Raw genomic sequence first — 16,886 nt, 5'->3', positions numbered from 1 at the left:
GCTTGGGATAAATCCTAACATGCTGCTTAGATTGTTCCATCTGGATCACACAATAACAGAAATCTGTGGTCTTATACTCATATTACATGAGTTGTAGCATAATTAAGGATTATTATCTTGGAACTGCCATACAACTATTGAGGAATCTAAATTTAAAGAAGATAATATTCATAAATCTGATCATTTTCACTTAGAATTACTAGGATCTGCTTTGAATCTTAGCTCTTAATATGCTACTTTGCATCATCTGGGCCACATAACAGAGATACACAATCTTCATATTACATGAATTGTGGTGTAATTGGGACATATTAGGTTACAATACATAATTATAAGTATCATAAAATTTTATCATTATGCTATATATTACATTCTATCCCAGCATATTCACAATCCTTTGTCCATGTGAACAAGGAGCCCACTGAATGCAATTCAAGCACAAGCAGTCCTGTTATGTCTTCATCATGATTTAAAATGTACAATGTTTAGCTCTCACAAAGATGCTTTCACCCCATCCTTGTGTCCTTGTGTATAAATCTGCAGTTCAGTCAGTTTTACAGTAAAGACATTTCTCAGACTTAATGCTCCAGCTTTCTTCAGCATTGTTATTGTTGTTGTACACTGTTAATAATAATAATAATAATAATAATAATAATAATAATAACTGCATTTATATAGCATTTATCTAAAAGCAGAATTTACAAAGTGCTTTACAGACAGGCATAAAACAAAAAGAGTTAAAATACATAATGAGGAGTTAAAAATAGGAAGCACAATCAAAAGAAAACAGGCTCAAAGAAGAATAAACAAATGGTAAAATGAAATGAGATTTAAAAAAAACATTAACATCAACATCAAGATCAAAAACAATTACATCAAAGCATTTCAAGATGTGTTTAAAAAGATGATAGTGAATTTGCAAGCCTACAGGCCCATTCACATCTGTAGCAATAAAGATAACTATAAACTATAACGATGCATTGTTGCTCAATATCTGTGATAAATTCCTCAGCAAACATCAGCATCCCCCCTCCTTTCTTACAACTTTAATTTGATTGGTTGAAAATGTTTTGTTGTCTCTGCCTCCCAGATACCTGATGAAGGTCTACTGATTTGTACTTTGTCTCTGCCTCCAAAAAATCACTCTGAGATCGAACCAAAAATGTTGTTCTAGTTAACATTTTGGATGTTTTTATACTTAGCTTAGTTCGTTTTTTACTTATAATTTACTTGTAGTGGGAACACAGACACTCTATTTCCTTAGAACAATTTAAATCTTTTTACAGTTATAGTTATCTTTATAGTTATCATGGCAGATGTGAATGGGCTTTAAGTTCCTCAGGTAGGGGTGTCCCACAGTTTGGGGGCCTTAATGGTCTCAAAAGCACAATAATATTCAGCTTGGTCTTGAGTTTAGCCTGGGGGACAGTGAGGAGGGCTCTGCCTCAGGATCACACAGAACTGATGTGGCTAGAGGCCAGAACGAGCCGTGCTTTAAACATGATCAGTAGAATCTTAAAATCAGAGAGATGCTGAAATTGGGGATATATGGTCTCTTTGTTTGTCTCCAGTTCAAATCCCAGACAAGCTGGAGACCGGTCAAAAATAATAACTTGCTCCAGGTTATAAAGCATTAGGAGACAATTTGTTGTTTCAAATTTTGAAGTGGCTATATGTGCAAATACACAAAGTAGCTTTAAGGTGCTCAAATGAAAAAAGAGTTAAAGAGGTTCTATGGAGAAAAATACATTTGGAAAAAAAATATGGCAACAATGAGAGGTGTGTAAAGCCCACGATGGCTGATAAAAGACCCATGTCCCTTATAGTGTGGCAGGGAGATTAATATAAACAGCCAACATTTTCTCTAATCACCAGCTGAAGCCATGAGTAGCAACGCAAATTACACTTGCTTTCATATTCTGAATGTGAGTTACTCTTTTTCAGATCTGATTTTATGCTCAGCTAATTGCTTATCATCATCTTTTCTACTTCCCCAAGAGATGTCAGCGGTTTGTATTCATTTTTGTCTTCATATTCATTTCAAATAATTCTCTCTCTCTCTCTCTCTTCCTCTCTTTCTCTTTCTCTCTCTCGATCTCTCACACACACACACACACGGGCAAGCATGCTTGCAAGTGCATGCATATACACGCACACACACTTCAAATTACATGATTACTTTAAAACAAAATCACACACATGATCAGCCATCCTAACAACCAAAGAGCTCTACACAGAGAATTGCTCACATAATGGCAGCTCTCATGTTCACTTCAGTTTGGAAGGCCAGGATGTTCTTCTTTATGTGTAATTTGGCCGTGAGGAGTGAAGACCTCACCTTGGGATGAGGTTACAGTGGGGCATGCGTTCACATAAGTTTCCACAAGCCATCAGGCATCGTGTTGTCTATAAGAGCTCCTGCACGGGGCTGTGTACACTGCCGCAGAGTCAGGTGTCGCTAAATTAATCTACTTCTTCCACAACACAATTCAACTGTGGAAGTCTGCACACTCCTGCAGAGAGGGAGTCAAGAGACAGTTACCATAAGAGTGACAGGAGGACTCTTGACTGAACATATATTTGAAGAGATTTCTTGTTTGTTTCAGTTTGCTTTTTTGGAGTCACATTTTAGAGGCTCAAAAATGTAAAACCTCTCTCCTCAACAATTATATCAGCAAAATCAACTCAAAGAACTTCCTCTACAGTCCATCTGTCTGTCTGTATAGAGAATTATCCATGTGTATAGTTATCAATTATGATTGTAATCATCTGGTTTGCCATATTGACAAAACACCACACATGGATATAAAACTAAATTGATGATGCATTAGGTTGTGGTTCTTGAAGCATATTAAAGGGCTACACAAAATGCCAACCTGATAGCAACTCAAACATTCCTGATGCCAATCAGAAATAGAAAGGCTGTCAGCCTGTCATCAGCAGTGTGAATGTCAATGCAGATTACACAGATGCAATCATTTTCCCCCGACGCTGCACTACCGGTGTGAAAAGCCCTTTTGTTTTTCAACTCACATCTGCACGTCATTGGCTATGCATGTCGCAGGGGCTCCCTCATCAGTGTAGTGCCCTCCTGACACAACAAGTTCATTTAGTGGGAACACCTCTCGCCCACTGAGGTGTGCTGCAATCCACTGTGGTGACTTTCTGCTCATCCTCTGAGATGGCTGTGAGCAGGCCAAGGTGATTTTAACACATATCCTTAATGTTGCATTCACACTTTGCCAAAGGCTACGTGCTGTTCTGTATTGATTGCAATCAAACCGGCCTTAGGTTATTGTTTTTGTGTCAACACATCGTTCTTTTGAAAGAACATCAACGTGAGCACAGACTACAGACCTTTGACATTCACAAAATATATAAATATATGGACAGTAAGCGCCGAAATAGCAGAAACAGTGGGTGAATCATGACTACAGAAAAGCACAGCATGTGGCATAACAGAAACGTTGAGAAAAGCTAATGGTAGTGTGTGTTTGTGATTTGTGTGTGTATGTGGGATGTGTGTGAGTGTGTGATGTACATGTGTCTTGATGTACATTACACATGTTGGACTGAAAAAGGATCTTATTTCCACAAACATAGTGATCCAAATACACACAGCATGTCAACTTTTTTCAGAGAAGATAGAAGCCACAAAATATTTACATTAGGATGGAAATATACATTTGAAATGGTAGCATTCATGGTGTATAAGCACATAAGGTCAAAACTGCTATGAAATAAAATTCATTTAGGGGTAAGATTCCACAGAAGTCAGTATGAGTCCCACGTCTTATCTTTTGATGATATCATATTTTAGAGTATTGGTTATGTTGATGAGAGTTCTTCATGTTTAAAAATGTATGTACCTGTCAAAAAATAACATAGGATACATGTGTAAATTCTGTTGAGGGTAAATTTTCACTTTAAAAGAAGGTTCATTTTAATCTATTGTAAATGTTTATGTCACACGTTTTTGCCATTCAAAATGAGCTATATGGTTCAATGCAATTCAAAGCACTTGCTGAATGGAAACTGCTCCACCACTTCCTCTGAAGGCAAAATCTAATATCATACTCTCTGTTTATGTCCATATTAAAGCAATAACTCTGCTCTCAAATGAATCTTGTGGGATGCAACTCAGTATGTCTCTACAACATAAAATTACCAACAACAAAAATATATGTGAACACAAAACAGCTGTCTTTTCCAAATAGTGGAGGGAAGACAATAATACCCAGGGATGTTTAAGATGAGAAACAAGTGAACATGACTGAGCCACACTAAAAGACACTTCAGAGACCTGCAGTCTGATTCTTCACACACTGCTATTTTGTTTGCCTAGTAATAGGATGTATGCTGACGTCTTATAATCTGCATGTTAATCCTCTAATGAAGAAATACTACTACTACTAATAATAATAATGATGATAATAATAATAAACCAGAAATAACACATCTAAGGTAGATTCCATGTTGTGGTGTGATAACTGAAAGAGAAAGATCTATGAAGGTCTATGAACAAATATTCAATTGTGCTAAATTTGGATGTCTGTTTTGAAATATTTCTGTGGAACTGCCATCTCTTTGGGATCTTACGTCACGCCCATGAATGTAACTACTGATGACAGTGCAAGGAAAACATTCACCAGCTGCGTAATGCAGTGCCGTCTCTGTACAATAACCTCAAAGAGGACATTGTACCCCAAGGAATCATCTTTAAATCACTTGTTAATTCTTGTTAAGAAGACATTGTACCCCAAGGAATCATCTTTAGATCACTTGTTAATTCTGGATTTAGGATATCTGACTCATTCTGCCTTTCTCTCTTTTTACACTCACAAAGTAGGCACTGCGTTTTAATTTGTATTTACCTTTGGTGAGGTGGGACAGGTGTGTGTGTGTGTGTGTGTGTGTGTGTGTGTGTGTGTGTGTGTGTGTGTGTGTGTGTGTGTGTGTGTGACCTGTAAACTGTTATATGGATTAACAATGCCACCTGGTGTTGTAAAAAGGTCGTGTATGGCATAATAAAAAGTGGCACAGTGGCGGTGGTTGTAGTAGCAGTAGTAGTAGCCTAGTAGTAGTAGTAGTAGTAGTAGTAGTAGTAGTAGTTAGAGTATGCCTAGTACTAATAGTAATAGTGGTTGTAGTAGTAGCAGCAGAAGCATCAAAACAGAGAAGTGCACAGGGAGAGACTAGGTAGCGTGAGAACTGCCGGCTAGAGAAAAGGTCGCCTTGACACTTTCCAGCCACCAATATGAAAAAAAAATGGTAATAACAATGCATGTGACATTTGAAATAGTACAGCTGCTTACACACCATGTATTTCCCGGTTACGCTTTATTTTGCTCAGTGAAGAAAAACAAGAGTTGTCTGTTTGTCTAAAGATCCGTGATCAGTGGACTTCAATAAACTGTTGAATATACAAGAAACGGTGTCACTCGCGAAATAAACTGTTCAAATGTAAATGAGCGCTGGAGCGCTGTGTCACGTGACGTTCATGTCTCGGGAACAGGAAGTGATAGGGCAGTTGTTTTGCAGAGGGCTGGAGGAGGATTGCTAACATAAGGTAACAGTACGTTTTGACTGTTTTTTTTTTAATAAAACATTGATAGAATGACCCTACCTCGAAAATGGCGGTGATTTAGTTGATTCATTAGCTGATTTAGACACATTGGTTACGTGTCCTGTACAGTTAAGTTGCACTACGCTAACGTTAGCTATCAAGCTAGCAGTAACGTTAGCAGAAAGCCAGCTAACGTCAGGGGACATCAGTCAGTGCAGCTGTGATGACATTTCTTTGGGAAGGACCTCTGGGCGGCTGCGGCAGCAGCGGCATTACTTTTAGTAACACCCTTAACACTAAAAGGGTAACACCTAGTGGGCTTTCATGGTCACTTTGTACTAATGTCGACGGCCTCTACTAGCAAGTAAAGCGGAAAGACACCCGAAAATAGAACTCACATACCGTTAGCTGTGTCCAAAAATATTTTCCAACATGAGCAACTCTGCCCCAGAGCTACAAACCAAAGAACCATGGCTCTAATCTGGGCGTCATCACAAGTCAAACACTGGTGCTGCTCCAGTGACGGTGGATTTGGCTGATTTTTGCTATTATATTGGACATTCACTCCAGATTTTTAAACTAAAATATGTCTAGATGAGTTTTTACTTCAAGTTAGTTACCTGATGCCGGTGTAGCAAACACTATTGGGGTAGAAAACTCAGTTCACAATTCAAAATATTTATGACTAGACTTTTTAGCTTTATAATGGGTGTTTATCTGTTATGATCACAATAAGTAACTGTTAACCGTTATGATCTGTGTCATAGCATCCACCATGACAGCCATCAAGCATGCTCTCCAAAGGGACATCTTCACACCCAACGATGAGCGTCTCCTCAGCATTGTTAATGTCTGCAAGGCAGGGAAGAAAAAGAAGAACTGCTTCCTGTGTGCAACGGGTAGGAGTGTAATCATCACACAAAACATTAAACATAGAGGACTTGTGCAAGACTTTGAGGTCCCCAGTGTGAATAAAGATGTGTCTTGGTATTCAAGTATAGTTCATGAAAATGATGGTGAGTGTGATAAGTGATTTAATGAGAATTTTAACATGTTTTCAAGTTGTTCTGCTTTCTCTATTCTAGTTACAACAGAGAGGCCTGTCCAGGTTAAAGTGGTAAAAGTGAAAAAGTCAGATAAAGGGGACTTTTACAAGCGTCAAGTGGCCTGGGAGCTTCGGGACCTGGCAGAAGTAGATGCCAAAGATGCAAGCAAGGTCAGAGACAGCGTGCTCATATAACGAACATTGGCCCTATAATTTACTGGCCAAATATATGTAACCTGACTGTTGTGTGATAGGCAGTGGTAACAGTTGACCAACCATTTTTCTTTCTGAATTTATAAATACTAGTATATTCTTCTATCTTTGTCCTTCTGTCCTGTTCATTTGTTATCAAAGTCCTCTTTCTCCCTCATTCAGTACTCATATGTTCTCTACTTTACTCTTTACGGTTTAGGAAAACCCTGAATTTGACCTTCATTTTGAGAAGGTGTACCGGTGGGTGGCCAGCAGCACAGCTGAGAAGAACTCCTTCATCTCCTGCATTTGGAAGCTGAACCAGCGATACTTGAGGAAGAAGGTGGAGTTTGTGAATGTCAGTTCTCAGCTACTGGAAGGTATGGACACACTCTATCCTCAGCCACCCTGTGACTGACTGACAAAGTGCATGCTTGTTTTCCTTATTTGACTATGTTTGTTTAAAGGCGTGTCTTTTTCTCCTAAACCAAATCTCTTGACCTCAATCTGTGTTGTTCCTGTTTGAGGTATTCTTAATTACTTCAGAAATGAAACTCTTTACTGGCTGTAGGTTTACTCACTTTACCAAAGAAGATTTTTTTTGTCGATTGTCTTGCCTAAATATTCACATAACAGATAGAACAATTCTGTCTGTTATTTTTTTATTAATAGCATGTGTAGAGACCAAATATTCTGCTTCTTTGTTGTGTCCTGATTTGTGGTATGGCTTTCTGTGGCTAAACTCTTCTTTATTCTCACTTTTCTCTCTTAAACTTTCTCTGGCCAGAACTTCCTAAAGCGGAAGGTTGGTAGGACTTAACTTTCCCCCCTCATTCCTCTCCATTTATTCTCATTATATCAAACCACCATTCTCATTATAGACTCGCACATCCCTGAAAGCTGTTGCTGTTCTTTGAATTTGGCTCCGAAGTGTGTGGATGAGCATTTGTCACTGAATAGGGATGGGCATGAATCATTGATCTTTTTAATAATCATAACACATGTTTAGCTCAAGGTCTGACCTCATTGATAGCTTGTTTTACATTCATTCATAGGATTATTTGTTGACATATGTTCATCCTTTCTCTATCTAATTTGACCCTAATTCAAACATTTTGCCCACATTCTGAATTGGTGCAGAGCCGAATAATTTGTCCTTATTTCAGAAAACTTTTCTGGCTGTTCCCTATGTTTGTCCCCTTGTTGGAGTTGCAGAAGTGCATTAAAATGAGTCATAAGCAATCCTGGTGGATATTGTTTTACAGTGGCCTAGCAGTCATTTACAAAGTTGATAATTAGCCAGAATAGATGTAGGCAGGTAAAGTCGACTGATAAAAGCGGTTTCATTCTATAGGCATGATTCTTAATGGGTTTTTTTTTATAAACTACCTCTTGCTACTACAGAAGATGATTTTTTGCTGTTATGGGTTAGGGTTAGGGTTATACAGGCTGCAATTTGTAAGCACAAGACTTTCAATTAGGCCTACGTTGGCCTCCCATTCATGTTACATTTACATCACTCCTCACTGTCTTGGTGGTAAATAAGTATATTATTTTACCACTTATTAAAAATGTGTTGATCAATTAAGTCTGTAAATGCCCATCCCTATTACTGAATGTATGTTTGTCTGTTATTGTCCTGAGGAGAGGTGTATGAAACTAAATGTGTTTGAAAATGCAATGACAATGTTTGTATATAATGTGTCTTGAACTGAGGTTTGTATTTGTGCTTGTGTCTGGCACATGCACAATAATTATATATCGGTGTGCACTTCTCAACCACTCCTTTCCATTTCTCCTGGTGGGATTAGAGTCTGTGCCAAGTGGTGAGAGCCAGAGTGTTGCCGGGGGCGACGAGGATGCTCTGGATGACTACCAGGAGCTGAACGCCCGTGAAGAGCAGGACATTGAGAGCATGATGGAGGTGTGCGAGTACGCCATATCCAACGCTGAGGCATTTGCAGAAAAGCTCTCCAGGGAGTTGCAGGTTCTAGATGGGGTGAGTGAAGCAACCTCAATCACTGCGTGTTAGGAATTGGCTTGTGAGCTGCCTAAATGTGATAACACAATATTTGTGACAAGAATGGACACTGGAAACAGCCTTCTGGTGATGTGTAAGTCTTGAAGGCTGCTTCTCACAAAGTGTGTTGTGTAGTGTCTCTGGTCCACTGGCTCAGTCCAAGGTTTTATTATGCAGCACCTACTGAGACAGGGGTGTAAAGGGGAGGGTTAATTAAGAGCATGTGAACCTCTTTGCCTCGATGGACCCGTCCCCATCTCTGTTTGTCTCCTGACCAACGCTCAAATCCACCCCTTCTTACCACACTAACCAAAACACGTAAACACACACTTCATCTTTTCTCACTGCCAGGCCAATATCCAGTCGATCATGGCGTCGGAGAAGCAGGTAAACATCCTGATGCAGCTGCTGGACGAGGCCCTGGGCGAGGTCGACACCATCGAGGGCAAGTTGAGCAGCTATGAGGAGATGCTCCAGAGCGTCAAGGAGCAGATGGACCAGATCTCCCAGAGCAACCGCCTCATCCAGATCAGCAACACCAACAATGGCAAACTGCTGGACGAGATCCAGTTCCTAGTGGTTAGGAACACATTTGAACCCTTCCTATGTTCTCTGAATCAAGTACCTTAGTATGGGACTCAGTTCACAGTTATTGCAGTTCCATTTGCTCAAAAGAAGTAGCAAATGGAGTGGACTCTAGTACTCTATTCTATCAAAGAAGAATGAAAATAGAGGCATGAATTATAAAGATCTCGTTTGTAAGATTTTAAGCATTGAAATATCTGTAAAATGTTCTCATTGTCTTTGAAACCTGCACTGTTAAAAGCCCATCATCAATACTTTCTAAAGCAACTGTAGGATGAATACTAATTTTATTACTGGATTTTCAGGTTTTGTTTGATGACTGTGTCTTGCCTTATTCAGAACTACATGGACTTGTCAAAGGGACACATCAGAGCCTTGCAGGATGGAGACCTGACCTCCCCTAAAGGTATCGAGGCCTGCATCAATGCCTCCGAAGCTCTTCTGCAGTGCATGAATGTGGCGCTCCGACCAGGTGGGTTTACACAGGCAGTTTTTTGTAGGTCCATTTTCCTTTTTTTCGTGAGAACATCACTGACAGACACTGAACAGTGTTGTTTATTTTTGATCAACTAAATCAGTTGTTCCTTCTCAGCCTGGTGGTTAGCACCTACAACGAGTTGCAAAATAATGTTGGTGTGGATTTATATGATGGAAATGTATGATGATTTAATTAATCAAATTAAATGGCCTGACTGTGGAAAATAAAATTCATACTTTGGTGTCGAAGTTAACCTTTCTGTGCATGTCCAGGCTTGTGGATAGGTGTCATTTTTAGGTGTTGCAGGCTAAAAAGGTTGAGAGCCACAGACATAAATCCTATTTTAAGTGATTAGATCACATAGATTACACATCCTGTGATGTGACTAATCTGGATATTAACTTTTAATAATTTTCCTACCATAGGCCATGACAAGCTGATGGCTGTGAAACAGCAACAGCACCTCTTCAGTGAGCTGAGAGACACCTTTGCCCGCCGCCTCACCAATCACCTCAACAATGTGTTTGTTCACCAGGTAACACACACACACACACACACACACACACACACTATGTTAACACTCGTTCACATGCTTTCAAGCAAATAGTATAGAAAAGAGTATATTAACACTACTTTCCAAGTTGCAGAATTGGTCGGTGGTTATTCATGAATACCATTTTAGGGTAGATTGTATTGAAACATTGGAACCCTAGAATCTGATTACTGACAATCTCAACATCATACAATTGTGGTAATTGTGATACTATTCGTAATAGTTGTACAAGCAATTTCTGATGTGTACAATACTACAGTTTGTGACTCATTGTGAAATGTAACAGAGCAGCATGCAGTTGTGTATTTGTTCACAAATGTTTGCGTCTTTCCTGGTTTTTAGTTTTAAAGAAGGAAAGCCTGCTATAAGACCATTTGTCCTTAGTGCAATAAATATCTACAAAAATGTACCTATAAATCATCTATAAAAGCATTAACCATACTGAGCATACTGGTAGTAAACAGACTATACACTACACTTTTGTACTACTACACTTTTGTATATTTTTGGGAAATGTTTTAGCGTGTGTTGTCTGGCGAAGACTCTGAAACTACAAAAATGTGTGCATTTATTATTAAGGTAGATAATAAAACTTTTCTCAATTATTTTTTGGCATTTTACTCAACTCAATGTTACAGTAGAGTAACAGCAAAGATAGGAGAGGGCAGGAATTACATGCGTCAGCAGATTTAAGAGACAGACTCAACCTTGTGTTGTCGTGAGCACGCACCTTGCCGTTGTGAGTATGCGCATTAATCTGCTGCTACATGGAGGGCCGCAGTCTTTCCTGTTTTTTGCCAGGCTCTCTCTCTGTCCTCATCGACTTCCTGGTTAGCTCTGATCCTCTTCCTGTGCTTTCTTGTGCCGTTTCCTTCCTGTTCTGTCCCTTCTATTCTTGACTCTGTGTGGCTCACTTTGAATCATCCCACTTTGCTCTCTGTCTCTGTGTCAGTTCAACCACTTCAGTCACTTCAAAATGACCATCCCTCAGTTCTATAGGTCCTCCTGTCTGTCACTTCCAGTGAGTACCCTCACAGCAACCCCCACTTGCCCCCTCTATCCTAACGTTTGACCTCTCCCACCTCACCCCAACTTACATGTCATTAATTCAAGCACCCCTGGCCTTCCACCAAAGCGCATTATTGATTGCATGGGATATGTTCCTAACTTTTTCACGCGCCTATCTCTCATCTGATCTCAAAGCCAAAGAGACGCTGACCATCTTTCTCCTCCTTCACCAAATGTCTGCACTCTGGCTCAGTGCTTCTTGTTTTTGGGTGCTAACATGCCTTTTTGTTGCAAAAGGTGCCATGTCATAAAATCCTATGCCTGTCTGCTCTGCGTGCATGTCTGGTAGCAGTGCCAGTAGAGTGAACAAGATGACACTGAGAGGAACTGAGGAGCATATCCGTATGGCAATAAGAGTTTTTATATTTTTCACAGACTTAAGCTTGTCAATTAGTTGAGTTGTTGAAGTGTTGGAGTTTGGTTACAAATATCTGCAACTGTTTATCTCACTAACATCTGACTACTTGATGGTAGTTTTGGGTAACCGTTTTTACAGCCCCTATCCACGTAAGTGTGATAAAAGCAAGACAAAGCCTCTTCATGTGTTGTGTGTGTGTGTGTGTGTGTGTGTGTGTGTCTATACAGGAGGTTGGAATGGGAGTGTGTAGTAGGTTTGTGTGTACTTTTTTATGCGGTGTTAATTGAGTATTGATTGTCTCTCGCCACTCTGTTGTTCAGGGCCATGACCAGAGCTCCACCCTGTCCCAGCACACAGCTGAGCTGACCCTGCCCAAACACAGCCCGCTCCACAGGGACCTGCTGCGCTACGCCAAGCTCATGGAGTGGCTGAAGAACACCCACAGGGAGAAGTACGAGGGCCTGTCAAGGGTCAGTGCTTTTATCTGAGAGAAACAATTCAAAGACATGGTGTGTCGCATCAGCTGACAGCTTAAAATCTGAACACATTTTTTCTCTGTTTTTTTAGACCTATGTTGACTATATGACCAGATTATATGAACGAGAAATCAAAGATTTCTTCGAGGTTGCCAAAATAAAGATGGCGGGTACAACCAAGGAGGCGAAGGGCAAGTTTGGTAAGACCTACGAGTCACAGGACTATTAGCGCATGGATACAAAACATGTTTTTGACTATGACTTTTGTCTTCCTCATTTAATGTCATGATGTGTGGTTGGGCGTTTTCAGTAAAGACTGTTTTTTTGGTAACATGTAGTTGACTGTAATGTTTGTCTGTAGTCAGTGTATACCTGTCTATACCTGTTTAATTAAGTTCAGAGTTCTATGAGGTAACATGATCAATCTGTTGAACGTAGAAAAACATGACTCACACTGCATCTCCAGATTATTTTGTCCAACACACTACTTGTAGCAAACTTGATATATTATGTATGTACAAATTATAGCAAACGAGGCCAGATTCCTGTACAGCCCTCTCTGCATCATACCTGTTTAGTGGCCTCAAAAAACACCTATACATCTTTTCCCATCTAAGTGTGGCCCACAACTTATGTATGTCCTACTTCTTGTTTAACCCTTTGAGGATGCTTCATTTGCTTTTTGTAAGAGGGCATTACAAACCCAATTCTTTACTCAGATGAGTATTATTTAAAAGCTGAATAGGACTCTTGGTTGAGCTTTGGTTTTGGCAAAATTATAGAACTCTGCTTTCTGCATTCTGTATTATTACCTTGTCCTTCTGAAAACAAAATAAGAATTTGTTTTCCGAAGGATCGACCAGGCTACTGGCATACCTAAGCCACTGCAGTGCACGTCAGCGTATGTAACGTGGTACATCTAACATCTAGCCTCACCCCCTCCCCATGCTGCATGTTTTAAGCCTAACCTATCTCTGTCTTTGATGCCTGCCTTTCTAACTGGCTGCCAGCCACGCTTCCGCGGAAAGAGAGTGCACTCAAACAGGAAACAGAAAGTAAGTATCACACTTGGATAGGGCAATTCCACTGTCGATTACCCACGCTGCTCCTTACTACTGTGTCTCATACAACTGCACTTTAAGGAATCCTTTGCTCAAGATTCCCTTGCTCCTCCATATAGACAACTTTTAGCCCTGTGTACCCCTTACCCCGCCATGTCCTTTTAGGCTTGTGCTTTATCTTTGTTCACAATACAGCTGAATGCATTGTAACATATCCAGATTCTATGATAAATGCCTAAAAAAAGCTAACCATTGATATGCGCTTTATCTTTGACAATGACTCTTCTGAATGCAGTGTCAAAATTGACTTCCCGAGGTCTAAGGTTTGAATGATATTCCAGAGATTTGGGTAAATACTTTCAATCACACTGTATTCATTGTGCTGTCCCAGGCCTGCATGGCAGCTCTGGGAAGCTGACAGGCTCTACCTCAAGCCTGAACAAGCTGACAGTGCAGGGCTCCAACAGCAGGCGTTCCCAGTCTTCCTCACTGCTGGACATGGGCAACATGTCGGCCTCCGACCTCGACGTGGCTGACAGGACCAAGTTTGATAAGGTGACACTGCCAGAGATTCACATCCTTTAAATTCTAGTTTACAATACTGCCTGTATAGCTTTTTTTCCTTCCAGTTTTCCTTCCAGATGCAGTTTTCCTTCCAGATGCAGTATGCAAATAGAGCTGTGAGGGTATGTGTATGCGTGTTGATGTATACTGATTCATTGACTGGAGTGGATTTCCATCTGCAGATATTTGAGCAGGTCCTCAGTGAGCTGGAGCCGCTGTGTCTAGCAGAACAAGACTTCATCAGCAAGTTCTTCAAGCTGCAGCAGCACCCGACAGTCACACCCCCTCTCGCTCAGGTAAATCTGTGATCACGTAAAAACAGCCGTGACAGAAAGATCATACGGCGCACCACCTGCTGAATTGTAGTCACTAGTCACACATGAAATTGTCAAGATACTTATTTGAAAGAATAATCACTTCAATAGCTGTAGTCATGTACGTCGGCTGCTGAAATTGATACATTTTTCTGGCATGAAACTTAAAAAAACAACGCAGCAATAACAGACACTGAGGTTGTTTTCGGTCACAGCTTCAGTGATTTGTATGTCTAATTGTCTGCAGACGTTTGTTTATATTTCTCATGTTTGATCTCTGTTCCCCTGACAGCCAGAAATGGAGGATACAGATGGAGCGTTGCCGTCTAGAATGCCTCCTCAGGCTGAACACAGACACTCCATGTCATCAGAGTGAGTAGTCGCACATCTCCTGGTAACAATTCTGCTCCAAATATCACCCAGCACCACCAGTCACATTACAACACTTGTCTGTATTTAGGGCTCCCCTCCCTCCTTTTGTCACCGTTTCACTGCCCTTCATTGTTCTTGCATCTTTCCCACCTCCTTATCTTCTTCATCTCTTTTCATCGCTCCAGAAAAGACATGGTGCGGCTGATGATGAATAAAATCTTCCAGAGCATTGAGATGGAGCTCAACAGTCTCATTGCCCTGGGTGACAAGATTGACAGCTTCCACTCTCTCTACATGCTGGTGAAGATGAGTCACCATGTGTGGACAGCTGAGAATGTTGACCCTGCCTCTTACCTCAGCACCACTCTGGGAAATGTGCTGGTCACTGTCAAGAGGAACTTTGACAAATGCATTGTGAGTAGAGCCCATAAAATCAGAACAATGACATGATTTTTACGTTTTGTTTTGGGTTTTTTTTAGGATTTTTGTCTTTTGACATTTTAATGGAAGATTCTGTGTTGTTGCTTCTTCCTGCTTTTAATGTTTGTGATCACATCCCTGATTAAAGTATGGTCTATCTCAGTTGGATGGGTTTAAGAAGCTTCCTTCTCTTTTTCCTTCTCAGTCTGGTCAGATCAGACAGATGGAGGAAGTGAAGATTTCCAAGAAAAGCAAGGTGGGAATCCTGCTTTTTGTTACTGGGTTTGAGGAGTTTGCTGAGCTGGCTGAAACGATCTTCCGTAATGCGGAGCGCCGAGGGGACCTGGATAAGGCTTATGTCAAACTCATCAGAGCTGTCTTCATGAATGGTGAGACCATTAGTCAGCCAAAATAAACTGATTGGCTCTAGGTTATGTGCTATTTAATAAAGAGTAATATGTGATGCTTAAAACCAGTGCTCTGAATATCGATTGACTTGTGTCCTCAGTGGAGAAAGTAGCCAATGAAAGCCAGAAGACGCCGCGGGACGTTGTGATGATGGAGAATTTCCACCACATCTTCTCTACTCTGTCACGTCTGAAGATCTCCTGCCTGGAGGCAGAGAGGCGAGAGGCCAAGCACAAGTACACAGACCATCTGCAGTCCTATGTCATCAACTCTCTGGGCCAGCCTCTGGAGAAGCTCAATGTGAGAAGGAGTATCATTTATAGTTATCACACAATATTGTATCATTTTCATGGACATGAATGCAGGATGTGACCATTTAATGAGAGGTTCAGGAGTTGTATTCGGTGCGTCACTGTTTTCTCTCTCGTTTGCAGCATTTCTTTGAAGGAGTTGAGGCGCGTGTGGCACAGGGGGTTCGTGAGGAGGAGGTGAGCTACCAGCTGGCCTTTAACAAACAAGAACTGCGTAAAGTTATCAAAGAATACCCAGGCAAGGAGGTGAAAAAGGGGCTCGACAACCTTTACAAGAAAGTGGACAAACACCTGTGTGAAGAAGAGAGTCTGCTACAGGTGAGAGAGAGAAGAGAAAAATGTCGGTGCATGTGCATAACCTGCTCAGCTGATCAGTGTTGTCACATTCTCCCTGTCTGAATTGTTGCACTTTCTTTTTACGCCACCAGGTGGTATGGCACTCCATGCAAGATGAGTTCATCCGTCAGTACAAACACTTTGAAGGTTTGATTGGCCGTTGCTATCCTGGATCTGGAATCACTATGGAGTTTACCATTCAAGACATGTTGGAGTACTTCTCTAGCATTGCCCAGTCTCATTAGTCTAGCTGCTGTGCACTGCTCCATATCACTACTGGTTGAAGATACACTACTCACAAACACACCCCTGCATTGCCCTTAGGCCAATTAACTGTCAGTTTAGTGTGCGTGTGTGTGTATGAGAGAGAGAGAGAGATACATTTGTACAAGGGACAGTGTTGCAATTATTTCTGCATCTGTTCATTATGTCTCTGTGTTTGTTTGAGAATATTCAACAACCACTTGTGCTTTGGAAGTATGAGATTTTTCTGTTATAATTTTGCCGATTCACGTTTGTACATAATAAATTACAGTTGCCAACCTACCACCGTGTTGTATCGCACTGATTGTATTACATTGTACTTCTTTGACTGCTGAGCTAAATCAGTCGACTCCGCCTGCATGGACGACGCCGGTTGACAAAACACGCTACTCCTGATGTTCCACGGTGCCTCATTTCCATGGTGACGAAGTTGAGGCCAGGGATCATCGGCGCTCTTTTCAAACCACTTTGCCGCGGAAACGTCTGTTTTGAGGA

The 16,886-nt window shown here is 40.8% G+C and overlaps 1 protein-coding gene across 2 annotated transcripts; it reads left to right on the top strand.

The window, feature by feature from the left end:
- Positions 1–5,508: 5,508 nt before the first annotated feature.
- exoc1 (exocyst complex component 1) lies at positions 5,509–16,665 on the top strand. 2 transcript variants are annotated; one of them, XM_071895581.2, is made up of 19 exons: positions 5,509–5,569; positions 6,334–6,465; positions 6,652–6,782; positions 7,024–7,183; positions 8,615–8,802; positions 9,175–9,402; positions 9,748–9,880; positions 10,312–10,421; positions 12,186–12,335; positions 12,433–12,541; positions 13,352–13,396; positions 13,794–13,957; positions 14,149–14,262; positions 14,573–14,652; positions 14,838–15,066; positions 15,278–15,461; positions 15,581–15,780; positions 15,915–16,109; positions 16,220–16,665. In XM_071895581.2, the coding sequence occupies exons 2-19, from the start codon at positions 6,342–6,344 to the stop codon at positions 16,370–16,372; spliced, it is 2,697 nt and encodes an 898-aa protein (XP_071751682.1). In that variant the 5' UTR covers positions 5,509–5,569; positions 6,334–6,341; the 3' UTR covers positions 16,373–16,665. The 2 variants fall into 2 exon arrangements, with proteins under 2 accessions (XP_071751682.1, XP_071751683.1); XM_071895582.2 differs by lacking the exon at positions 13,352–13,396.
- The last annotated feature ends 221 nt before the right edge of the window (positions 16,666–16,886 follow it).

Source organism: Centroberyx gerrardi, chromosome 9, assembly GCF_048128805.1.
Source record: "Centroberyx gerrardi isolate f3 chromosome 9, fCenGer3.hap1.cur.20231027, whole genome shotgun sequence".
Classification (NCBI taxonomy): domain Eukaryota; kingdom Metazoa; phylum Chordata; class Actinopteri; order Beryciformes; family Berycidae; genus Centroberyx; species Centroberyx gerrardi.
The sequence above is the reverse complement of the archived record's forward strand: the minus strand, read 5'-3'. Positions and strand labels throughout refer to the sequence as shown.